At 38.4% G+C, this 26,103-nt stretch overlaps 1 protein-coding gene across 10 annotated transcripts in view; it reads right to left on the bottom strand.

The window, feature by feature from the left end:
- The window catches only part of OCA2 (OCA2 melanosomal transmembrane protein), a 191,536-nt gene that overhangs the window by 130,892 nt on the left and 34,541 nt on the right, over window positions 1-26,103 (bottom strand). For all 10 annotated transcript variants that reach the window (XM_042041185.1, XM_042041217.1, XM_042041190.1 and 7 more), the window contains 4 exons: window positions 11,118-11,216; window positions 10,325-10,513; window positions 6,427-6,484; window positions 5,466-5,538 (listed from right to left, as the gene is read on the bottom strand). In XM_042041185.1, coding sequence (XP_041897119.1) covers window positions 5,466-5,538; window positions 6,427-6,484; window positions 10,325-10,513; window positions 11,118-11,216 — 419 coding nt within the window. The remainder of the gene's footprint in view (window positions 1-5,465; window positions 5,539-6,426; window positions 6,485-10,324; window positions 10,514-11,117; window positions 11,217-26,103) is intronic.

Consider the following 26,103-nt stretch of genomic DNA (forward strand, 5'->3'; position numbering starts at 1 on the left):
GACCAGGTAACTTATGCTACTTTCTTGTGGGAAACACAAAAGGTGGAAAGGCTCTTAGGGGTGAGAAAAAAGCAGGTTTCAGAAATAAGGCAAAAGAATTTAGGAATCAGCTTTGGCTGCAAAAATTTGAAGATAGAAGATACAGTTATATAGCAAGCAAGGACATTAAAACAATGATTAGAGTTTTTAGGTTTAGCTGAGATAGGTCTTGAAGTTGTAGAAAATATGCTGAGCAAGATAGATAAGTTTAAGCTTAATAATGGAATATTATGCATTATTATATAAGGCATAACAAGCAAGTATTGTGTGCAACAGATGTATGTGCACTATTGAAGATTGGTTAGAACAGTTGTGTGTAAACTTTAGAAGCATGCTATTGGCTAAAAAGCCTTTAAGAATGCTCTGTAACAGGGAAATCTTTGGCTCCCTGTGACGACATGAACTTTGTACCATCTCTTAGGTCTCAACTCTGTACATTAGACTGATAACAGAATAAAATAACAAAAAGGCTCCTGGAATGTCTGCCTGGGCTCCCCGTCCCATTTGCTCTCCAAAAATGCTGACAGTTTCTACAGGATATTAACATTTTAAAGAAGGCATTTTCCCTGAGTCTTAGCATCCATTTTTGCATGTTGTCCTTAACTGGTGTTATTGCTGCATTAGTATTTTTGCTTTTCTTTTTTTTATTTCCTATCTCTGTTTGTAGCTGATGAGGTTGTTTCTACATCATCCCTTCACAATATAACAAGTTCAACCACACACTTCTCTGTCCCTATTGGTTTCTGCATCTATAACCTTTTTATTTTCCCCCTTTTTTGAGTGGCAGTAATCAAGTTCCATTATCGTCTACAGTGGATCCATCCTTTCTGTCTGCTCCATCAGTTTGAGAATTTCTGTAACAAACTCATTTCTACAGCATTTTATCAACTGTGCCTCGAGATTCTGCTTCTTGGCTGCCTCTGCACATGGTCCTGGTCTTCATCCATCTATTTAACAGCTTGAATATAGCTTGCAGGCCTAAATGCTTAGTACATTTCCAACAACATTGAAAGCAGAAATGATTTTTAAATGCTTTCTGCAAGGAAAAATTATGGAGGAGAGTCTGGCAGTAGAGAACTAGAGTTATAAAATAAAAAAATATTCAAAGGGGGAAAAGAATTAAAGGCATTAGAGAGGTTTTGTAATTCATTACATTAATTTATGCTCCCTGGAGAAGAACCTTCAAGGAAGCTGAAAATTCTGTTAAAACCTGACTGTATTCTTGCCTCACAGTCTTTCTATCTATATATACCTCTTGTTCAGGGAGTGGGAAATGTTGTTTTCCATGTCACTAATGGTCATGGCATGATTGCAAGTTTTTCTAGTGACCTTTCCTTGCTCCATGATTACCAGTTGCACCAATAATGCAAATTCATGCAGAAATCATTCAAACTCATACAACTTTAGCAAGGAATTTGATAATAAGGGGGTCTATGTCTGCTTGTTCTAGAGACTCCTCATCCATTTGTTCTAAGTAGTTCCACTGAATCCAAAGAAATGAGAAATCTAGCCTATGATATAAAATTCAACATATTTTTACTATTGAGATACATCTTCTGCTTTCTGAATTTGAGACCTTAATCCTGGACTGGAAGTGACGAAATCTGTCATGGAGAGGATGGAGGTACATCCATAAAAATGGCCCCTGTCTAGTCAATTTGATATCTCTGGTTTTGTCTGATTTAGAGTAAGCAGGTACCCATTCATGTGTGACTTCAGGTTATGTATTTTTATTGAGTTTTATTTAGAATATAAAGAGCAAGTGAGTAAGAAACTCTTCACACTGGGTGCTGTGCAAATATTTAATTTTCCAAATGTCATCCCTTGCTCCAAAAGTTTTACTGGGGAGATGTCAAAGGCTTAAACAATCAGACAACCAGATCAGGACCGAAATATTTACAAAAATGCAAGATCCTTGGCCAGACTCAGGAAGAATTCACAGCCCACTCCCCAGGTAATTTCTGATAATCAATCCAAAAAAGGAAAACTAAACTTCTTTGCCCACACTGATCTAATCTTCCCTCACCTGTACTATGGATGGGCACAAGTACAGATGTTGAGAGGGAAACAAAGGTTGTTGTTACTGAAGCAGCTGTCAGGGACAGAGTAAAGATGGAAACTTAGAGTTCAGCAAGGTAAGGTAGGTGTGAGATCTACTGCACAGAAATGGGCTGAAGATTTAACTTTTCTTTTGTAAAAAGAAAATATTTCTACTATTGAGAAATGTAGAAATAGCAAAAATTGCATGAGGTACAGTGAAAGAAAGAAGGCACTGTATCAGAGACAGACGCTTCTTTAAATGACAGTGAAATAGCATACAGTTTGATTGCATAATTCCTTAAAAGCATCCATGAATTCCCATTACTTTTTAACTTCACAAAGACTAATTCAAGTCAAAAAGCTAATGTCTAGTTCTGCTCCAGTTGTCTGTTCCCCATTGCTGGACAAAAGTTTAAAATTTGCTTAGATCAGGGCAGTAGTTATTAGAAACAAATGAATGAACATGAAGTATATTTAGCACTTCAGAAGATTTTTCAAGTCTGAAAATGTATGTCAGTTGTGGAGAAGAACAAGAATATTTCTCATTCACTCTTTGATCACCCAGTTAATGGAGAGACATTTCCTGAAGGTCTGAATGGCCAAAGAGCTAAGAGAAAATAAGAATGTCCATGTCTTAGAATAGGTACATATAATTAAACAAAGAAATTCTGGAATTTATTCAGGCTCTGTATCTCTTCCTCTATCATCTTAATTACTACTAATGCTCTACCCTTAACATACAGCCTTTGAAGAAAAGATCTGAAAATGCTTCACACATTTTACATCATTAGGAATATTGAATCTTGCTTCCGGCAGACAGGCTCCTCTAGTCAAGCTTCAGTATAAACTTACTTGTTTCTGGTATTATAGAACTGAGTGTTAGAATTTAAAAACCAATAAATCCCAAGTGTTGACAAAGAGACATTACCAATATTTTGAAAAACTATACTAAAATCACTGAATTTATGTCCGGTGCCTATAGGGAAATCAGTATTTAAAAAAAAAAAAAAAAAAAAAAAAAAAAAACCCAACCAACAAAAAACAGCCACACACAAAATTACAGACTCAGAAAGCTTCTGTTAATTCACAGGAGGCAAGATGTGTTTCCAGAATCTGCAGCCAGCACACCTCAGTGCTACATGCCAGGTTTGTACCATGGGGATGGCCAAAGCAATGGGAGATACAAGTGAGCTAACAACAGAGAAGATAACCGGAAGAAAAACAGCTAGAGTAAAACCAAACAAAAAATAAAGGTACAGAAACACAGAGATCTCATCTGAAAAGCAGGTCACCCCCACACCAGCTGATGAAGGTCTCTCCCAGCACCAGAGAAGGAGAGTCCTGCCTCCGAGCAAACCTGAGATCTCATGGGCATGGCAGAAAAAACAAAAATATCTAGATGACACCAGTATGACAAAGGACATGAAGTCCAAAAGTAATCACTTAATTTGTTTTTTTTAAATATTTCACACTTTGTTTTTGATTTTTCTAGTGTATGGAGATATACTGTATGCATGAGCACACATTCATAAGACATCAATGTGCTTGGGCAATTCTGGAAAGAAATAGAACTGAGAGGAAGGAGTTCAAAAAAATAAAAAAATATATAGTGGTTAGTACATATTCAACACTTCTTAATAGCTTTTGAAGCATAAGCAAGAGGTAAAGTGTGTTCATTTGCATAATTTGGCATCATATGAGCTAAGATACTTATTTTCCACCCAAAGTCTCATATGACAACCTCCAAGGGCTTTGTGACAAGGACTACTGCAGCACACCTGCAAACCTACCATTAAACCCTTACCATCATTCAGAGAGTAGCAGGTAGTGTCCAATGGGAGCACTGCAGTCTGTCAGCCAGCATAAATTGCATCTTCAACACTGCTGTCTGAATGGTTAACATTACCTACGTCTAGCCAAGAAGTGGAATACTTTCTTCACTATGAAACAAAGTGGAAGATAATCACATGAACTTACTGCTGGGCAAATGGAGACTGACAGCAACAGTAAGAGGACAGTCAGGATTGCTGGTGCCTTTTCCAAAACTCTTTTAGAAATGCAAACTTTCTCCTTGACACTTCTGCTTGAATTACTACATCACCTTGGAAAAGAAACATGGCTTTGCTGGACTGCTTGCCTCTCACTTTTCCCCAGCTCAGTGACATCAGACAGCAGATGGAAATCCAATTTTCAACACACATTAAACAAACTAAAAAGCATTAGCTTTGGGTTTGTCAAGTAAGAAATGAAATGTTGCATTCTGACTGTCTGACAGCTATTTGTCTCAAAGCATCCTGACATGATAGGTAAAATGTGAAATACAGGAACACCTGTTTGTACTCAAATCCCAGCCCCAACTGCAGTTCCCTGAAACAAACAAAGGGAATAATTGGTTGCAGAGTTAATGTGTACAATGCAACAGCTATGGTTCCAACCCAAATCTGGAAAGAGATGAAATCCTCAATTTATGCTATGACAGTTGACTAAAACTTGAACTTAAAGACTCACTTCCAATTCATCCTCCTTGGCAGATGAGGCTGTGACAGCCCTGGTGCTCTTTACCACCACACCACCATAGGAGCTTTCAACAACAGTTTCCAGGAGGACAAAAAACACTGATGTGAACAGGATATTGATGGGAGTTTGCAGTTGAAGTTTTTATTGGTCCTACTAAAAGTCCATTTGCTTCCCTTCAAAAAGCAATTTCAACTTTTAATTATAAATTGCCCTAAAGCACTAACATTTTCTTCCTCATTTACCCTACTAATTAGTGCATTATATAGTGTCACTATTGGTGACAGTGAGAATGTTAATAATTAAATCTATTTTAAGTGGACTCTCCCTGTTCAAAGCTATGGAACTGATCAGTTATATAGAAGAACACAACATTTCAAAAATGAAAACCTACTGCACCTTTTCAAAACAAGGCACCTTGCAGGACCTTGTGAAATACTTCTATAGGTGAATCCTAACACTAGTGAAATAAGAGTCAAGCAGATTTCAGACCAGACTGATTAAATGAGAAATATAGTGGGAACAAGAGATGTAATACAATTGCAAAAGTTTTTGTTTGTTTACTAACTGAATGTTCATTCCCTCAAAGACTTTTCACATTCAGATCTGTATTCACGTATGATGAATACTTTTTATTTGGGGTTGTTCTATTCCTTGTTCTTCTAAACAGTTTCCGGGCCCCAGACAGGTGCCATTCAGTACAACTTGGAGAGCGAACACAGCTGGGCCTGTGTCAAAGGACAAGTCTAAATGCAGCCAAGGCTCTGAGGACACCCAGTCCTCTCAGGGTATAAGACAGAAGACACCCCCCCTTTCAACCACTTTATCAATTAAACTTCAGAACAGGTTTTTTTATAATGAAAGAAGGATACAGAAGCTTTCCAGAGGTGATACAGCCAACATCTGCCAGGGCATACCTTGATCTGGATAAATGCCAAATAAAATCTAGGGTGAGGATAAAAAATAAACATTTATTAGTAACAGAAAAACTGAAAAAGACCTGCTAAACTTATCTCAAATACTTTAAAATTGCAAAATCAATTTCAAATTGCATTCAATTGTGAGATTGTTTCAGTATTTTCAGGTATATTTCCACCACAGTTGAAAAGCATCTCTGGGATACTTAACAAGGGTAAGTAATATTCCTTCTGTTAATTTACAGCCAAAGTCACATATTTTATGCATTTTTTCAAAATGAATCTTAGGACTGAAGTTGTAATCCTCAGGATCTGTCTGGAAAGCAACACCCACACCTGAGGAAATGCAGAGTGTCATCTATTTTCTTCCTGCCACAGAAGCCCTGCTACCCAAAAAGGAGTTCCTCACAGCTGAAAAAGAATAAACTCCAACTTTTTGAAATTTTTCTCTGCACTTTCAGTCTAAGATTTTGCTGATTTTGAAGATTTTGTTAAGGGAGGGCAGCACTTTGGCCACTCCAAGGAGATGCCAACCTCCCCATCACCTTCTGCCTTTGACATTGTGAAGCGCTGCCATTGCTGGGGCATCCTCCAGAATGTTCCCCAATGAGCATTCCTCAGGTGTCAGGATCAAAAGATGCATCCTAAATGCAACAGGCATCCATAAGGGACCTACAAGTTTGGGGTTAAGCTGCCTTTAGCATTTTAAATTACCAACTCAACTGCTTACTCAACCACATTGTCCTGAGGGGCGACTAGTGCACCAAATAGGAGTCTCATTAGGCATGAAGCCCTGCACAGTATTGTCATTTTTTGCCTCGAGACATTTTCTGTGAACTAAGAGAAAAGATCATTGCTCATTTGAACTATTTCTAAGGAAATGGGGACAGGGGAAGACTACAAATTCAATACTTACAGAGCAGACAACTACAAAGATAAAAAGGCCTGAAACTTTCAGGAATTTTAGACAGCATCTGAAACACAAAGAAAGATGTATTTACTATCTGGCTAGTTTTAAAACAGCATTTTCTAGTCTCTTAACAGCTCTGACATTTTAGAAACATTATGTTAAGCATTTATGGGTGATAATGTACCACATCAGGGTACAGACACCACAAAGCAAGGTCAGCAGGGGCTTGGGAAGCCTTGGTGACTGTAAGGGCTCCTGCACCAGGTCTGCTGCGAGATGGATCTCAATGCACAAGAAGGAGGATTTGCCCCTTGGAAAATCTAAGGGAAGGCTGCAGAATGAGCTGGATCCTGGAACCACTTGTCCACTGCTGCTGCTGGCCTCTGACAGACCCAGATCCCCCTTAGCTCATTCTTGTCTCTTCCAGAGAGGCAAAGGAGCATTGCCATCACAGGGAGGTGGCATGGCTGCGCTGAAACTACAGCGTGTTGCAAAGACAGATGGTGTCATGAGTGACTTCCTCAAACCTGGACTTGTGGATACAAAAATGCTGCTAGCAAGGATTTTCTTGCTATTTTCTAAGTCCGTGAGAGACTTTTCTCTCTCACAGAAGAGGTAGCAGAGTTATGTAAACAACCAAACACCTGCAGCCTTGAAAAGTCTTGTTTAGAGTACAGTAGGAAAATATTTTGACAATGGATGTTTTAGGATTTTAGCCAGTCACCCCAAGGGGTGGCTGATCCTTTGTCCAATTAGACCATGAAGAAGAAAGTCTATAAAAGAGTTTGTAAAATAATTAAATAAATCAATCTTGCTGCACAATTCCTGCCTGTTGGATCTTCTCTCCTCCTCCTCCTCTATGGCTGTGGGACACGGTGATATACCCTAGGGCCTAGGCCTGTGGTAATATGGATTTATAATTCACACCCTGAAAAGTATTAGAAAAAGCAGTTTGAAGACAAGAACAAGCTTTAAGAATCTTCTGGGTTTAACAGTATCTTTTAAAACCAAATATACTTCATAAGCATAAATCTACTAACAAAACTAAGTATTTTTTCCATAGCACATCCATGCCTATTGAAGGAATTCCCTGTTCTGGAAATTAGATGTCATAAAATATTCTGAATTTTCCAAGCTTACTACTGAGTAGGTTAGGCAAGGATAACTCCAAATTAAAATGTGGATGTTGAAAATGCATGGTCTTGAGAAAGAAATCTTAAGATTTAGCATTTTTACCATTTTTTAATCTTACTCAAAAGACAACTCAACTAAAAATTTTCTGACTGCCCATCAATATGTTATACTGATGTCTTAATTTACAGAACCCTTTCTGTTGATTTGACCTCATTACATATTTTCATTTTGAAAGCATCAATATTCTCATTCAATTTTTTTCAAAAGTAAACATTCAAACATTGCTTTTCTGACAGAATGACAAATGCAAGGCTTGACTTAAACCTGATGACAAGCAAGAAGGAAAACATTTCAAGTTACCAGGATAATTAGTTGAAAAAGGAAGAGTGCAATAAAAAAGCTGCATTGACAGATGCTATAGGACAAAATATTAAAGCAGAATAGTCTGAAGAGTGTCATAAATAATTTTTAATCACAGTGGAAATAAGTTCCTAAATCAATTCATTGACAGAAAGCAACATAAATGACTGGAGACCCATTTTTCAAAAACATTCTTTTCTGAAGTTTCCCCTCTCTTTAGAATTTTCCAAACAGAAGCTGATAAAAACCAGCAGCTAATAAAAATGTGTTGTCACAGAGAAACTGGTACAAAGGGGCTACAGTCCTCTATTAAATACAAGTGGCAACAGCTTTACCCAAACTTTGCACAACATGGAAATATAGAGAAGGCAGAGGAAGAGGAGAAGGAAGACAGTTAGGTGGCTTCTTCTAGAAATTCCAAGTAGCCCTACTCTACTGAAAAGCAAGGTGGTAGAGAGAGGAAGAAGGTAATAAAGGCATGAAAAGAAAGGAATGATGACAAAAGCCATTATCAGCACTTCATCACTAAAAGTTTCTTTTGGTATTCTGTGATTTGTGGAAAACACTTAGTGCCATCTTAGTCATACATCCTCTATCCTGCCTGTCTATTCTGCCCATCTCTACACTACAGTTTCATTCTGGAATTTTGAGAATTTATGATGTTATGAATTAATAAATCCTAATCCAGACTAGTTTAATTTTAACATACTTTATATTTTTTGTTTGCACTTTGGACCTACAATTTATAATAATAATAATTAAATTTATTATTTAAAAAAACCCTTGATGTTAAGACACAAGTGAAATTTAAAAAAAAACATAAATTAAGCATTTATAAATTAATAACCACTTGTTGTAAATAACGGAAACTCATCCAAAGGAGCTGGATGTGATTAAAACAAGGTTATACAAATGGTTTTAATAAATGTAGAATTTAGAAGGGTCTTTTCCTCCCATCTGTTTGTTTTCATTGGAATTTCATATTAGGGAAGCAGCACTTTTAACAGCTTACATTTGCGACATGATCAGCTTTTGATTCACCTGTGGTTTGCAATCTGTGTCTTCCTACAGTGCTAATCTGGCACAGCAATGCAAGTACAAGCCCTGTGCCAAATCCTGTGCTGATATATGCCTCCAGCACAATCCCATTTGACTTCAGTTGGAAATGCATGGAGTATAAAGCTAGAAAGGATTTTACCCCCTCTTCTAAGGCAAATGATTTTTAGTCTGTTCTGCATGTGGTGTCAGGCAGTTTAGCTTCATTTGCTGTCTCAGCAGAGTTATGCTGATTTACAACAGCGAAGGAGCTGATCCCATATGCACAACCTGCACTATAGCACTCAAAATTTATCTCAAGGGAAGTTCTGCCAGAAAAACGTGCTCCTCCCCAGATTATAAACCTATGCTGTACTGGAAACAATGGATTTCACACTCCCAATAGACACCTTTGTTACATCAAATACCAGGGAAATCTACCACAAATGTGAAGAAAGACACCTGCCAAACTTCTTTGCATATGCTCACATTGCACTAATTGCAGCCATTGGAATTCTCCTGCTCCATTTATTCAGCAGCAGAGTGGGAGAGCACAATACCATATGCACAATGAGAGGAAAACAATTGTGAAGTGATGAGCTAAGACAGTATACAGATTGGGAAAAGATGCACTGACATCCCTCTGGAAAGACACTGTAGATCCACAAGGAGGTGTGGACCTGCAGTGCTGGGCTCCGTGAAAACCCTGCAAAGCTATCTGCAGACACCAAACCAAACTAGAGAAAGTATTGAACCTCTGGAAGGGGCAGAGGGAATTAGTATCCAAGATTAAAGGTTTTGCTAGTTAAATCCCAAGCAAAAATATCCTGAGAAAATTTGAAGTTAAGCTCTTATCATATTGCTATCTTTTAATATATTAACAGATTCAATTTCCCCCATGCCTAAATGATGTAAAAGACTGCTTTGGGGTAAAGAGTGAAATATATTAATGTTGTCCAAGATAGAAAAATTCTCAGTTATATTTTGCTTTGTGTATATGTGAAAAGCTACTGTGATGACTATAGAAGAACTTTTACACACATTTTAATTCAAGTGAAGCAAGAAAACACTGAAGAAAAAAATGCTGTGGAATCAACCACGTGGCTTTTAAAAAATGGTTTCAAAGAAATGTTAAAAGCAATATAGAAGGTATTTATTTACAAATTTAGAATAGGTGCTATGATTGATTCTTGTTAGAACCAGGGGCTCTTGGTCATTATGTAATCAATTTCACACTATCAGTGGCAAGATACAGTCTAAATACAGAGTCTTATTTTATTAAGTTACACAAATAAAACATTTTCTAGACATCTATGCATAGAAACAAATACGTGCAGGAATTTGAAAAAGAAAAAAAAAATGTTTGAATTCAGACCTCATCTTTGATAAACTGAACTTGACATGAAGGTTGTCCAAGATTTCATATTTCTCAGAAGAAGCAGATCTGGGAAAACTTGTCATTTCACTTTCCAGTTGAAACCTTTGCTCAAATTCTGCAGAGCTGTTGTCCCATGAATCATCATCTGTGGTAAAATCTGGATTATGAAGGGCCATACACTGCAACCTGTCACACATTTTCAGTAAACATAATAAAACAGTGTTTTACTTCAACAGGTAGTAGATACAACTGACTTTACAGAACCTTAGGTTCACTCTGAGAGATTTTTATGGAAAATTTCATAGAAAGAGATTTATTCAGTACAGACTGAGTTCCCCTTGGTGACACAGCTGGGTAGACTGGGGAGCAAGAACAAAGACCCCATGACATTTAGGTGCACCTGAGAGAACCAGTTCTCTAATACAGCAGGCAGATGTACTTCAGGATTTGGTGTGTAAGCTCCATTATCAGGACCTTCCCTATAGTTCTGCTTTGTCTTTCAGTGTGCTTTGTGTAACAACACGTGGAGGAAATAAGAGCACACAACCTGCAGCTGTCTAAGCTTTGGGCTCTCTAATCACCCTGACCTCAGGCCTTACATCCTTCCCTTCCCTTTTTTCAGGCCCTTCTCTGCTACCAAGGTCCTCCAGAGTAATTCTCTGCTTATAGCCCCTGCTATTCACTTTATTTCCCAGCAGGTTTGGCGTTAGGATATAAGAAAGAACCACATGCAATTAAATAGAAAAGAGCTTAGGAAAAAAATATTTTGAGAAAAATGAAAGTAACTCACCCATTTTCCTCTGAGGAAACCTTCAGTAGTGGTGTCTTCTCTGTAAAACCAGTGTTTTTTGACCTCAAGCTGAATAATTTTGAAAAATTGAAGTGATATCTTTGGAGGGAGAAAAAAACCAGAATAGTAAGTATGCAGTAAAATTATTCCCTACAGATCTACAGAATATTTTGCTACAAGTCCATCTAATTAGTTAAATATTCTTTAAGAATGGTATTCACCTAAATTAGGGTTTTCATTACATTTGAACTAGACATGGTAGTTACTTTCTTATACTCACGGGGGACTCATTTATATAGGTTTACACTAGGATACTTCATAAAATATGAGAAAATAGAACTTATTTCCCATGTTATTTGAGACATGGATCACAGTCTACAAATCTACTAATCCCTAAAGTAACCTTGATACTCTCTGTATTAGGGAAGAAAATCTGAATGCAAGTACTTCATTTCTGCAGCACAATCCCTTCCAAATGGTTTCTGTCAAGTCTTGGTCCTGGTGTTGCAGATAATTAAACAGAGCATAAGCAACTTCTTGCCATATTGCAGCTTAGCATTGTGAAGGAGCTTTTGCCAAAGTATAAATCCCCGAACTTAAGAAGCAGCTGAAGACAATCAGTCACAATCACAGAGTCTTTGGGGTAGGCTTCTGGGAGAGACTAAATAATTGAGCCATTTTAGAACATCCTCCCATGACCAGGCTCTTTCAGAGACATTTACTATCAAAATCAACATTATTCAGGTACACTCAGATTTATTCCATCCAAAACTGTAGTCTCCCACCACCAGAAAGTTTCAAAGAAATATGCTAGATATACAGTCAAAATGCAGGTCTCAATACACCCAGAGGAAACCTACTTAGAAGAAACCCAAAATTTCTTCTACTATTGCTGGACTGTGAGGAGCAAGAAACGATAAAATCATGGACTACTAAATAAATACGCAAAGGTGACTGGGTATTCAATCTTCTAAATATAAGGACAGTTCAAAAAGAAGGATTTGCGTATTTGACTTTATAACACGATGGAATACAGTGAAGTTTCTTACAATTTGTAGAGCTGTGTCTGGACTCTGACTTTGTAAAATTAAAACTTCCAGGTACTGCTTCGGCTTGCTTGTTCAGTAGTGTTTTCAGTCAGAAGATGCGCTAGGTGCAGAGCAATTGCATATGGTTATTTCAGCCTTGAGTGTCCACAACACTCATTCAAATTCTGCTGTAAGCCACATAGTCTCAGCAGAAGAGAGTGAATGAGAGAGATTGAATTACCCAGTACCTCAGGTCAAATGTTGGGCAGATTACAACTCAGGCGCTACATTGCACTGAGACTTCATCTGTGAAGAGATGATTGCATACTCTGAAGCTATCAAAGTGCTTCCTTTTTGAAGCAGAAGAGTATCATTCACACAAAAGAAAGTCTAAGTGGAGAAACCAGTGCTTTTGAAGCAATTGCTCTTCTAATTTCATCATGGCTTTCCATGTAAGAGGCTACCTAGAGCTTTTACAAAATGGAACCCATAGGGATAGCAAGAACACTCTCAGGACTTTAAACATGTGCTCGGCAAGCATTGCTGATATGCTCCTGGCTAATCCCAGCATCCAACTACACTCAAAGTCTGCATCCAAAGGGGCAATTTTGATAACAATTCTGATGGTGGACCTTGAATTTGTGTGTTCAGAAATTTGACTCATGAAAAGACCATTTAGCTGTTTCTGCTTTTAAACACAACGTCACTTGCTCCACAGGAAAAAAAGGCTTCAAATCATATATAATAAATGCTGTTCTGATCTTACCTCACCTTGTTGTCAGAGACTGACTGAAATATTATGTTTATGACTTAAACATTTTCATGAAGGACTTTTAAAACTGTATGACAAAAGCTGCAGAGAAGACTACCGCACCCTGGATGGGGCTCTGAGAGGCCCTACACCTCTCGATGATGAAGATAAGATGAAGTAACAACTCAGGGCTCCAGGGCTCGGGACATTCACAAAGCACAAGCTTAGCACCTTCAGGGTGGAGACCACAGCCCCAGGGCTATCAGCTGCCAGGCTCTCACAGATCCCCTGCACCAAAGGATAGGGGGAGAGAGTCTTTGGGTGTTGGAAAAGTCTCTGGTCAGAGGCGCAGTGACTGCCCATCCTCCACCGTGCAGACCAGCTCGGCTGAGGGGCCCTCACCCAGGGAAAAGGCCGCATCCATGTGAAGGACAGCAGAAGGGGGCTGTCATGGCCCATCAAAGACCCCCGAAAGGGGTCCCCAGACCCTACATCAGAGATGATGCAACAGATCCACAGTGTTGCAAGGTACAGTGTCAAACTGGCCCCCTACAGGGGAGACACATGGGCATTCCCACCTTCCCAAAGTGTATATTAATCCACTGGATTCTATACTCTTCAGCATCTGGCACTGTGTGGTGGCATGGCGACGGCAACGGGGGACCCTCACCACCAGCAGACCAGATGGAGGGGAGCAACGAGACATCTTTGAGACCCTTGGAAGGGTGATATGCTTCCACCTAACCCCTGTCATGTCTCCCTGTCCCCCACCCTCCATGCACACTTCTTTCTTTTTTTCTTTTTCTGTCTTTTTCTTTCTTTTTTCTTTTTTCTTTTTTCTTTCTTTCTTCCTTCCTTCCTTTCTTCCTTCTCCTTCCTTCCTTCCTTCCTTCCTTCCTTCCTTCCTTCCTTCCTTCCTTCCTTCTGTTTTTCTTTTGCTTTGCCTCTTTTACTATTAAATAAAATATATCAATTTTTTGGCACCAACATCTAACCTCATTTGGTTTTAATCACATTTTTGGGTACATTTTGAAAGTTCTTTCCGTTTTGTACACGGAGACTTAGTTTTCTTTGCTCTTCTGGGTTTAAACCGGATCGTAACACTTGTGCACACCATTAACCTTTCCGCACTTTCTTTTGTTCTTTTTTTCCTAGGATGTGTAAATTCTGAGACTAGTAACCAGAACACTTTCTATAAAAGTTTCAATTTTCTTCTAACTGTTAGGGGCTGATACCAACATTGCTTTGTGTTACACAGGCATATGTATCTCCACGGACAATCCACACCTCAGCAGCTCTTCACCACTACTGTGAATAGCCAGTTTGCAAAAAGGGTTGAAGGGCAAAGCAACCACAGGAATGGCAACAAGAAAGAAAGGATAAAGGTCAGGTGGAAGGTGGTTTAAGTGACAGAACCTGAGCTGAAGAATTCAGAATGCTAGTTAAAGATAGCACCTTCACTTTCTTCTTACACTTTGTTACCCCCACTTGCTGGCACTGGTCCCATCACTTTTAAAAGAAACTTGAGCTGAACAGATGGCCAAGAATGACAAAGACAGTAAAAACAGAAAAGGTCTTCAGATAAAGTAAAAACAATTAGTACATGACAACATCAATTTGCAGAAAATAAAAACACATGGACAAGAATAAGCAGCAGGAAACAGCCAGGCTTGACAAAACAAAAATAATTAGAGAAAAAGCAGAAGAGCCTCAACTCCCCCATGATGTGATTACTCTAATTAGAGAATGAGAGTAATATAAACAATAAAGCTAATTAGGGCATAAAGGAATCTTGAAGGATGAAAGCTCTAGAAAGAAAAGTTGCAAAAACATTATTTAAAAAATAGAGATGGATTATAAAAATTAAATTCATCATTGAATAGAGAGCCTAGTGCAAGACCCCCATGCCCCTCATACTTCTGCAGAGATGCTATAGATGCAATTTGACCATCCACTTAATCCAAAGATAACAGACCATCTGCAACCAAAACCTAGGAAGGCCCAAAGACCCCCTGCTGATAGAGGAAGAAGTCTGCAGTGCTCAAAAACCATCTTAGTATCACTCCTGGTACTCCTAAACCCTGCAAGTAGCTGGTAATTGGGACACTGTCTAAATAGGAAACAAATCAAAATGTGACACATTTCAAAACCAAAGCTCACACTTTGAATGTTTCTTCCTGATCAAATAGCTAGAAACTTCCATTATATCCACACGCTAGAATGGAGTGCAATCCACTTCTACTGAGCAAATCAGCAACATTACCAAGACACTGATCACCAGGTCAGCTCATCAACCCATTGTGGATAGGCCTCTTTGCAGGATGAGAGGACCACTGGATTTATACTGTGTGCAGGCAAGGATCTGGTAAGCTGGACACCACTTGTGTTCACAGTTCTTTTCTCATGGTCCAGACCCAAAAACCATTAGCATTTTTTACATCAAATATGAGAATCATAGAATAGTTTGAGTTGGTCAAACTGGCCCTCTGGAGAGGTACAGCGAGAGCAGGAGATGAAAGGAAGAGATGTGGGAGACTCCAGTTGCTCCCACTGATGGGCTGATGACTCCTCAGACATTAGTCAGAGCTGGCGGCTGAAGAGGCCTGCGGTTTTTACCTACAGCACACCACTGCTTCCCATTACCTGCAGCTGATACTTTCCTGCCATCGAGCACTAGACCTGCACTCTGACCACATTTTCAGGCATTTCCTAACTGTGTTTATACCTGCAATTTTAAACAAAAGGAAAAGGAAGACTGTGGTGGGCACTGATGTTCAGCCATAAGCAACATTTGAATCCCAAATGCACTACAGCAAAGGACACCAAAAGAAAGAAACATCCTACAAGAGCCTGAGAAAGCAAATGACCATATTCATCCTAGTTAGGCTGCAAACACTTAAAATAATCACTAGGTCTGACTGGAACCTATTATTTAGCCTTGTATTGAAAAGATTTATCATGCTGCACAATGCATTGCGTTCAATCCTTATAATAAAAAAGATTCATTTTAAATATCAGCTAATATAATGCTTCATCTCCCATATGTTATGTCATGCACACAACTATCAGTTGGGGAGCTATTTCTATGAAAACAGAAAGCAGTAATTCTCACTTCCATGGGAAAGATTTGGTCAGAATTGAAGAAGAGGTGAATATGGAAGCATATATATTATGCAAGAACATCAGCAATTTTGACAATAACTTATTAAAAATTTCACTATATAAAAAATTAAAATCAGGGGGAAAAAAGAGTTAGCATGCTTTCCTGAATTAGTAATCTAATTCTAAACTAGTAACTAAAAATATTATAAGCATGAGGTTGCCTCAAACAAAAGCTCAAGAATACTACTGAGCCAAGAGTTTTAAGAAATACAACAACTTAAGCAAAATTTCCTGGAAGAGAAGAAGTCCAGAGTAAAAATATGAGAGATCATTAATCATGCAGGGGACTAGTCACAACAGCGTGAATTTAATTTATCATTTCTACATTCTTTTAGAATAAAACCTTATTTCAGAAGCTTCATCTTCCCTGAAAACATTTATACAAATCATATGTACTGAACTAATTACTCTTATCATAACTGTAAACAAGCAAAATGCAGAAATAAATGGAAAAACAGGGGTTAAAAAAAAATAAAGAAAAAACTACAAAGAAAGAAAGCCCCAGACCAGCTTTTGACTGCACTTAAAACACTTTCTTCCACCAGACCTGGTATTTGTGAGTTTCTGATAAAGTCCACTTTTTGAGGAACAGTTACATGGCAGAAACTGTGCTGACCAACATCATAGCATTCAACTCTTAAACCTTTACTGTGCACTAAGCAGCTGTATGCATACAGCTGACAACTTTATGGTATGCAACCCTCCGTGATGATTTCTGCTCAGCAGTACCACATCGTGGGGAAATTGCTATGACTACCCATCACAATGGGTAAATGGCCAGCTAATACTCTCAGAGTCAAGGAAAGAATCCAGAGCTCACATCTCTCAACATGTTCCAGATGTTTCCTGATGACTGCTTTATGTAGCTTCACCAAATCAGCAAATAACCTCCAGGCCCTTTAAACCCATGCACCATTAAGATGTCAGAAAAAATTAGCAGTGAAAGCATTACTTAATACAGACTCATTTTCTACTTGACTTTTTAAGTTTTCTATTAGACAGGACTGTACAGGATCCTGCAGAGGGATCCCCAGAGAGGGATCCTGAAGGGCTGGCACTACCTGATACCTGTGAGAGGTACAGCCAGCTGGCTGGTCTCATGTTGAAAGACATTGAGGTGCTGGAGTGTGTCCAAAGAGTAAATAGGGTGGTGAAGGGTCTGGAGCACAAGTCTTATGAAGAGCAGCTGAGAGAACTGGAGTTGTTTAGTCTGGAGGAAAGGAGGCTCGGGAAGACTTTATCTCTCCCTGCCTGAAGGGAGGTTGTAATGAGGTGGGTGTCGGTCTCTTCTTCCAGGAAACAAGTGACAGGACATGATGGAATGGCCTCAAGTAGTTTCAGGAACAGTTCAGATTGGCTATTTGGAAATATTTTTTTCACAGAAAGGGTTGTCAAGCATTGGAACAGACTGCTCAGGGAAGTGTTAAGTTACCACCAGGTAAGTCAGATATTTAAAAGATGGGTAGATGTGGCACTTAGGGCCAGGGTTTAGTGGTGTTCTTGGCAGGGCTGCGGAAACAGTTGGACTTGATAATCTTAAAGGTCTTTTCCACCCTAAATTATTCTATTATTCCAAATTGAGAAACATATGCCATGCCAAGACCCCAGGCAATTAAGGAACATGCTTAAGAAATGTGTTGAGAAATGCGCGCTGAGCTTATTCTAGATGGAAATGGTTCCTTATACAGGGCACGCACAGTGTGCTTGCTTCATTCACTTCTGCTGGATTTGGAAAGTGAACATGTTCTGCAAGGGCAATTTTAGGTTCAAAAAATAGCCTGGAAAATAGAGTGCTGCCTGTGATTCCTGTTTTAAAATCAAATCTGGCTTTGGAGGTTTACTGTACTTCTCTGAAAAAAAAAAAAATTCAGGTATCTCCACAGTTTGGTCATTTGTCCACCTTAAAACTCTTTGCCTGCCTCTGTCAGGGAAGCTCTCCATCAAGTAGAGGTATAGTTAACAGACCAGGAGCTCACTGCAGTGGGTGAAGATAAAAGAAAGGACTTAACCCTTAAGCTGCCATTAAGCATTTCTGACTCTACCTCAGAGGAACTGTTCTCCACACATTTTCTGCTCCCATGTCAGGGCATCATGAGGTCCATCTACCCAGTAGGAGGGGAGTCAGAAGCAGGGAGTGGCTGTGGGTCTGGCAGGGCCATGATCTTCCCAACCAGGGCCTGTTCCACAGCACCCAACAAGGGAGCGGGGACAGGATGGGGATGGGGACACAAGTCAACCCTGATTTCATGATCATCCACTAGGACCACAGTGATATGGCAGGTCCAAAAAACCTACCATTTGAAGGAGTGAGAAGTTGCACTGAAAAGAGTATCTGCTGTTTCTTCCTCTAATTTTTCTGCTTCAGCAAAGAAAATTGGAAAGCTACAGGAGACCACATGGAAAACTGCAGACAGTCTGAAGGAGAAAATAAATTTCAGGAGCAGATGCTGTTAAAAGAATTTAGCTGTTAGCAGCTGCCAGAAAGCTGCAAATTTGAAAAAGGTATCAGGAGCCAGTATGGGTAGTGGTCCAAATTCCAAACCCCCAGTATCTCTATGGATTACACTGATACCGTGCTAAGAGCTATTATCTGCAAATGTTGCAGGGTATACTGAAAAATGAGTCTGCATTAGGGAGGAAATTTATCAGGAACACTTAAAGCATGACTGCACTTGTGACACTTCAGTATATTCTGCAGACTTGGCTTTTAAATGCTAGCATTTTTCCTTGACATCCTTGGCTTTTACCTTAACTAGCTCTGCTGCTAACTGAACTTATGATAAATAAAGGAGGATCACACCTTTTTTCTAGTCCATAAGGGAATTCGAAAAATCTCAAACATTGAGAAAGTGGTCACAACTTAATGCTTTAACTTTATATCTGACCAGACTCTCTTAAAGATGCAGTATGGGGTGCTTAGATGATGGAAATATGAACAGAAGAGTAGGTCTGAGATACAACTAGATGATGTAACCACCTCTAGAGAAGGTTGTTATTCATCAAGCATTGAAGTGATAGAACGTTGTAGTCTCAAAGGTTTGGGGGAACATATGTTGCAGCAGGAAGATTTACTTACAGACCAGCTGAATTCAAGAATTATGCAAGAAAAGGATGCACTATTAAAACAAGATTACTGGCCACTTCCCAGATGAAGGAACATCTTCATACACAACAGTGAGGCAGGATTATTTGGATAAAATTTTCCTTAATCCAAGCAATGTACTGACAAGCTGTGACATGCATTGATTCTTCTGGCCTTGTATAGTCTTAAGATGTATTCTTATGCCACTCACCCCAGTTTTGGAGGCTGAAAAGAGTAATTAGTTAGCTATGCTTAGAGATCACGTAAGGAAGAATCTATTTTTTCCTTTTTTAAGCATTTCTTTGCAAATTGTAGTTCCATATGTTTCATTCCAAGAATTTGGATAGAAGATTATTCAAACTGTAACTTTTGGATAAAAAAAGACTTTGTCACTAAAAAAAAAAGGTGTCTCCATTCCTTAGAGTCAAAAAAAAAAAAAGCCAGACATCTACCAAAAAAAAAGCTCATTAACAACATGAGAAAATGTGGCTGATCTCTGTGCCTGGAGAGGTGTTACAGAGGCAGGCCACCACACAGCTTAAAAAAACTCAAGTTGTCATCAAATTAAGCTTTGTTTTAAAAAACCACACATGATGGATCCAAACTATTGTAAGCTTGCTGGGATTAGTATTTTTTCCTTTGGTCACAATAAAATGAAATAAGGTAAGTTCAAGCATACTCATATCTGTTAAATAGTCAGGTATTACAATATAACTAGGACATTTTATGTGGCCTTTATGTAGATTCTGATCTAGGTGGACTGGACCCAGCAAAAACGCTGAAATTTGCTTCAAAGCTGGAGCCTGAGACCAAGTAGACAAAGAAGAAACAGCAGTAAAATTTGCAGATAAATACTTTCTAGTGGGAGATATAGATGTCATGTTTTGAAATAACAGTATTAAGTTGATAAAATAATAGATGTTTTTTCACTTGGAAGTCCTTCCATTATATTTACTTTTTTTAATTATTTTAATTACAATGGAGATACTAAGAATTCCTTTTCAGGTTCTGGCTGAGCATCAGACACTGAGGTTTTTCGTATAAGCTTTGCCATCTGAAAGTCTGCTTTAGGATAGTTACTGGCAAGAGAGTGATCTCTTCAAATCATTTTCATCCTCCACATCTCCCATGTTGTCTATACAAGGAACCTCTGCAGCAACAGAAAGACTTTTTCACTGAATAATATATAAGCCTTACACAAATAATCTCTATATTACAGTGTAATAAAAAGTACTTTTTTCATGTACATTTTATTTGCACTTCGATCAAATCTCTTTTTTCATACAGAAGAGTTTTCAAAAAAGTTACTCAGTGTTGCTTAAGCATACAAAAAAATCTATTAACAAGTCCTTCCAAACATGATTTCCTTATAACTTCCTAATAAGTAACTTCCAAAACAGAGTAATTCCACATAACTGGTCATTTGCATTCCACCTTCAGTTATATCAGAGACAAAAAATTTTAAAGTGTTGAAAATCTCAGAGGAACAAATTAAAGAAACCAAACAAAATAAAAAGGCAAATCATAACAATAAAATATTTTCTCTTATATTTGGATGATATTCAGTGAAATCATTCAAGAATAAATGCAGTTTTATCTCACAAAGATGCTGCTCTTCCCCACAATAGCCCTTCACTAAGATTGCTGTTACGAATTAACATACGCAGTTTATGAGTCTCAGGAACTTCATGTCATAGCCTTAGGTTCTGGTTTGCTACCAGACATCTTTTTCTGCCTTAAAAGGCCTTATCTATTTAGACCCTCAAGTCTACAATGTCAGAGAAGGAGCTTCTAATCTGTATTAACAAGCAGTTTTGAAACACAGATTTTTGATTCTTTGCTGACCAAGGGGAGACTAATTTAAAACACAAGATCAGAGTCCATAAACACATTCAACTGAAATTCTCGAAGTAAAAAGGAGGGGAAGAAAAACAACCACCAAACAAATCAACCCAAACACTGAGGATTATAAGTAACACATTCCAAAGAAACTCTGAAAATTTGATTTTCTCTTTCAGGGTAGCATGCAAATTATACTCAGCAAGTCCCCCCTAAAGTGGGGAAACTGACGACAAAAACAAAGAATAATAATGCCATTTCAGCTTCCCTTCCTCCTGATATAAACTCTAAACCTTCTCCAGGTAAGAACATGCTGCTGTGCACTGAAAAGCCAAAAACCAAAATCATGCCTCTCAGGGTTCATAAGGAAATGCCTCTTCCTACATGGCAGATGGTTTTGTTCCTGAAATATAGCTTAACTTGACATCATATTTCTTCATACACTTCTTCCCCCCCGTCACTCAGATGCCAGACTCTTTCCTCTCATACACCACATTTACTTCGACCCTATACAGAATGGAATAAGTTTGGTTACTCCATAGTCTCACAGAGGTGACTTCCTTCCATATTGTTCCTGAAATAGCATATTCCTCATGAGATATGTGATAATATTTGTTATGTATGTTTTAAAAATTAGCACCATCCCAAAGCTAAATAAATCCTGGATACTGATCATCAGAAAAATAGATAGGACAATAACTCTTCACATACACATGAAAATCTCTGGCCACCCAAAAATGAGGCTACATAAATAAAACTTCATTCTGTGCTCCCAAAGAAAAAGAAAATACAAAAGGGAAAGTGTCAGTGCCCCTGACTTAAAAAGAAAATTCTTCATCAAGGGATTATCTGCAGAAAAGGGGAAAGCCCATGCTTACATGGCTGCTCTATGTCAGCAGCTTCTCTACAGCAGAGATGCAGTGGAGCACAGCTAATATAGACAGTTAAAGACAGAAGAAATTTTACAAGTGTTTTGATTCCTCAAGCAGATACAGTGCCTGAATAATCTATTAATTTTTCAATCAAAAACACTCATTAGCATTCTTAAAAGGATGAACTAAAACCACTATTTAAATGTTTAAAAAGCAGTTCTTGTCATTTTACCATGTGTTGAACCAGACAGTTATGCAGCTATTTGATTATCTACTCAAATGGATCAAACAGGGTTAGTGTTCTTGAACCAACAGCACCTCCAAATAAGAAAAGCTTGAAATGTAAGAAGAAGTGCAAACAAAACAGTTCTTGCATATATTTTTTCAATAAAACAACTCCAGAAATCATTGACAACAGTTACTGCATCAACAACTCTCTTTTTAATACCATCTGCACAGGCACTTTGCAAAAAGAAATTATCCATAGACTGTGACATAGCAGGAAAACTGAAGGATATTCTGACAAAAATGGAAATGCAAAGGAGCCAAGTAAGTGGATACTCTTGGCAGCAGGGCAATAAATAAAATAAAAAAAACAAAACAAACAGCAAACAAAGAAACAAAAAAAGACACTAAAGTGCCCATAATCAGACATCGTTATTAAAAGTATTGTGGAAGTAGCCCTTCTGCACCTCAAGAAACAACATAAAATAATAGTTGTTCCTCTACACAAAAATAACAGTTAAGGGCACAAATAATTCAATCTCATTTGAGTCGTGGCATCTAGAAGTAGGCTACAATTGAAAAGAAATGTTTTAAAAACAAACAAACAAAAAACATTTATGAGAAGTAGAGACCCATAGCAGGTTGTCACAGAGAAAAAAATCATTTCGTACTATTTTTAGGCTATGGAATATGAAAGTTAATTAGAATAGTGGAAGAATTGAAGCTACAGGAATTATTTCCTCCAGTAGCATTAGGAAAAAGCGTGGGCTGAAGAGAAAAGATAACATGACACATGGCAGAGCTAAAAGAACAGATTTTAACTTAAACAAACTTAAGACAAAATCACATAGACAAATTTTAAAAAGAGCATTGATTAGAAAGGATGGACTCCATCAACATTTTTTATTCATCGCAAAAGATACGGCTGCAGTCTCAGCTCTGAAGTATTATTCCAGTTAATATATTAATTTATTTTGGGCAATAACTGTGGAAACCAACAGGCTGCTCTGAAAGTTTCACAGAGCTCAACTTGGACACAACCACTTTGTACCCTTGAGAATTTGGTTTGTACCCATGAGAAGTTTCAACATCAACAGAAGCAAGAACCCAAAACAACAGATGAAGAATGCACAGCTGCACTGGGGAGGCTGTTATTTACTTTAGATTTGTTTTAGGTGGGTGTTAATTGCAAATAACCAGTACTTTTGTGGGGTGTTAACATAGAAGCCAATGGGGACACAGCACGAGTTCCAAGAAACTGCATACAAGAGGCTTTGTAGAATAAAAGATGCTTTTTGCCACTGCCTGGAGGTGTCAGTGTATATATGTGTTGTGACCCGCCTCGACAGCAACAAATAACCTAATGCTGTAACCACAATAAGACAAAGTGTGCTCCTACCTGCAACTTTATTGTTAATGAAGGCTAAATGTGGTACAGACCATGACACCCTGAAGATCTCATTCCTGAAGAGATACAGATGCAGCACAGGTGGGATCCAGCTGATTAATTTTGCATCCAAATAAATAAATTCCATTACATATAAGGAAGCCAGTGTCAAGACTTAATTTAGATTACCTCAATGTATTATACGTATGACCTAAATATTTTCAGGTTCATATAGAGTTTAGGAAGTATGAAGAGCCAGAATTGTCTGTTCTCCAACCTATCTGCTTGAGCCTAAGACATTTTTGGATTGGCATATCAAGAAAATTAAATGATCAGTCCTACTCCAAATTGTAAATAGATTGGTACATTTGTTAACTGCTTTTGATGTAGAGTTCTTGTGTGTTCTGCCTCACAACATCAGATTTCCAGCTGAAAGAAAGCATGACAGGTGTAACAACATCAGTAGAGCTCTATCAACTTTTGTTGACAGAAAAATAGATTCAAAACTGTGATTAGTACAATGTCCAATACATACAAATCCATATGACAAATTCACTTCTATCAAAGACAGTCTGTCTTCTGTCCAAATAGGCAAGTCAGAATATTTCTGGCTCTGTAATCTTCTTCAATACTTCCATTCAACTAGGAACAGGTTTGTAAGGAATGCTCGTTGCCATTTTACTTACGGTTAAAAACAATGGTTTTCCAAACACTGATGTCCAAAGTTTTTACTCTGAAATATCACTACTTCCTACCGTTCTGGTTTGGCCTATTTTTGGGCACATACTACAATATGCCAAGTAGATATGACTCAAAAATAATGTCTAAAATGCATTAATTCCATTGCACCACTTTGTAGAGCATTTGTTTTCATTGGCCTGCACTGGAAACCACTAGGAGGCCCAATGTACAGCAAACAGTGTAGCTTGGCAAAGAAAATACATGCTGCCAATGGTTGCAACAAAAAAACAGGCGTTCATATAATATTACAACATAGCCCTTTTATCTTACACAATTAAAGACACATCAGAGAAAACAGAAGGGTATTCCTTGTTACCCTCGTTCTGGGTTTATTCTTCCTTTTAGCAGACAGATTCACTAAATTCAGGTTCATCCTTTCCAGTGTAAGAGGTTTATATGCTGAACCAGCTGTCAATAGACTTCTAAAGAGGATTGCAGGTCCCATGTCATTAACATGACTGAGGAGGTAGAGTTGCTCTTATCACTTCTAGGAAGATTAGAAACAAAGAGTATTTGAAAGTGCTTTTACTTTTTTGTTTTTTTGGCAGCAGAGAAAAATAAATTGTGTAAGACCACAAGAGTAGGAGGAAAAGTCACTACTTACCCTGCTCAGGATTAGACTTCTTACAGTAAATTGCTCAAAAGCATAGTGTTTCCTCCTCAAATACCAAGAGCAAAAAGCCCTGCCAGACATATCAGTTCAATGTGACTGCCAGTGTGGCCATCTGAGTGAGATGCTTTCATACTCCCCCACTGCCAGAGCTCCACTTCAGGCAAGGGAGTCCTTACAGAAACTCTGCTCAAGGGTACCAGGGAATGAATGGCAGATGGACTGTGTTTGCTGTCCTTAGTGACTAGCACAGAAAAGACAGAAAAGCTCTGAAAGTGAGTGAAGCCTTCAGCCTTTCACAGCTGTTTCTGAATGATGCTAATTCACGCAGTACTGACTCAGTAGCTTCTGCTCCACTTTTTAAAACTGGCTGTAAGTGCCAATCTGTTTTGTATTTTACCCTGCCCAAAAGAAATATTATAAAAATAAGCTAAGAAAAAAAATTAAAAAGCAAAAACGAACACAAGTGCATTACTTCTGAACCCATCCAGTTCTGACAGCCCTGACTCCAGCTGATGGTGCTGTCCTTGATGTAGCTCCGACCTGCTGTGGGCAGAGCTCTGCATGGTCTCTGACTGCTGCTGGTCCATTAGCACAATTATTGCAGGTTGCCCCTGCAGCCCCATTAGCCCCTATCAAGCAAAGAATTGCTTGCTTTGTCACTGTCTGTAAGCATTTTGGTGACTCATTTATCAGAATACAGCTTTTGCTGTATTTCAGAGAGTAAATCACTTGAGCTCCTTATGTATAGCAGGTTTTTTTAAAAAGCCATATGATTTGCCAGACTACAGACTGTGACCCTTTTTTTTTAATTCACTGTCTAATTTCTCCCATCTACATTAATCTGTTTTTCCATCAACTACATTCAATTTAACATGAACTTCAGTTCTTTACTATATGACCACCGCTGTCCGGGAAATTTTTGCTGCAGCTGAGGAAAGATTTCCAGTGCTTTTAACACAAAAGGACAAAACACTCTGATGGTAATTAATTCTAATGAGAGAGAGATTTAAAGTTTGGGGCAGACTGAAAGATCCCTATCACCAGCAGAACTATGCTCTAAAACATCTGGTTCTAACAGCAAGCTATGAAAGGAAAAAAAGGAAAAAAAGGAAGGAAGGAAGGAAGGAAGGAAAAAAAGGAAGGAAAAAAAGGAAGGAAAAAAAGGAAGGAAGGAAGGAAGGAATTCGGAAGGAAGGAATTCGGAAGGAAGGAATTCGGAAGGAAGGAAGGAAGGAATTCGGAAGGAAGGAAGGGAGGAAGGAAGGAAGGAAGGAAGGAAGGAAGGA

This window comes from Corvus kubaryi, unplaced genomic scaffold, assembly GCF_017639235.1.
Source record: "Corvus kubaryi isolate FWS band 111438036 unplaced genomic scaffold, C.kubaryi_AGA036_p1.0 133, whole genome shotgun sequence".
In the NCBI taxonomy this organism is placed as follows: domain Eukaryota; kingdom Metazoa; phylum Chordata; class Aves; order Passeriformes; family Corvidae; genus Corvus; species Corvus kubaryi.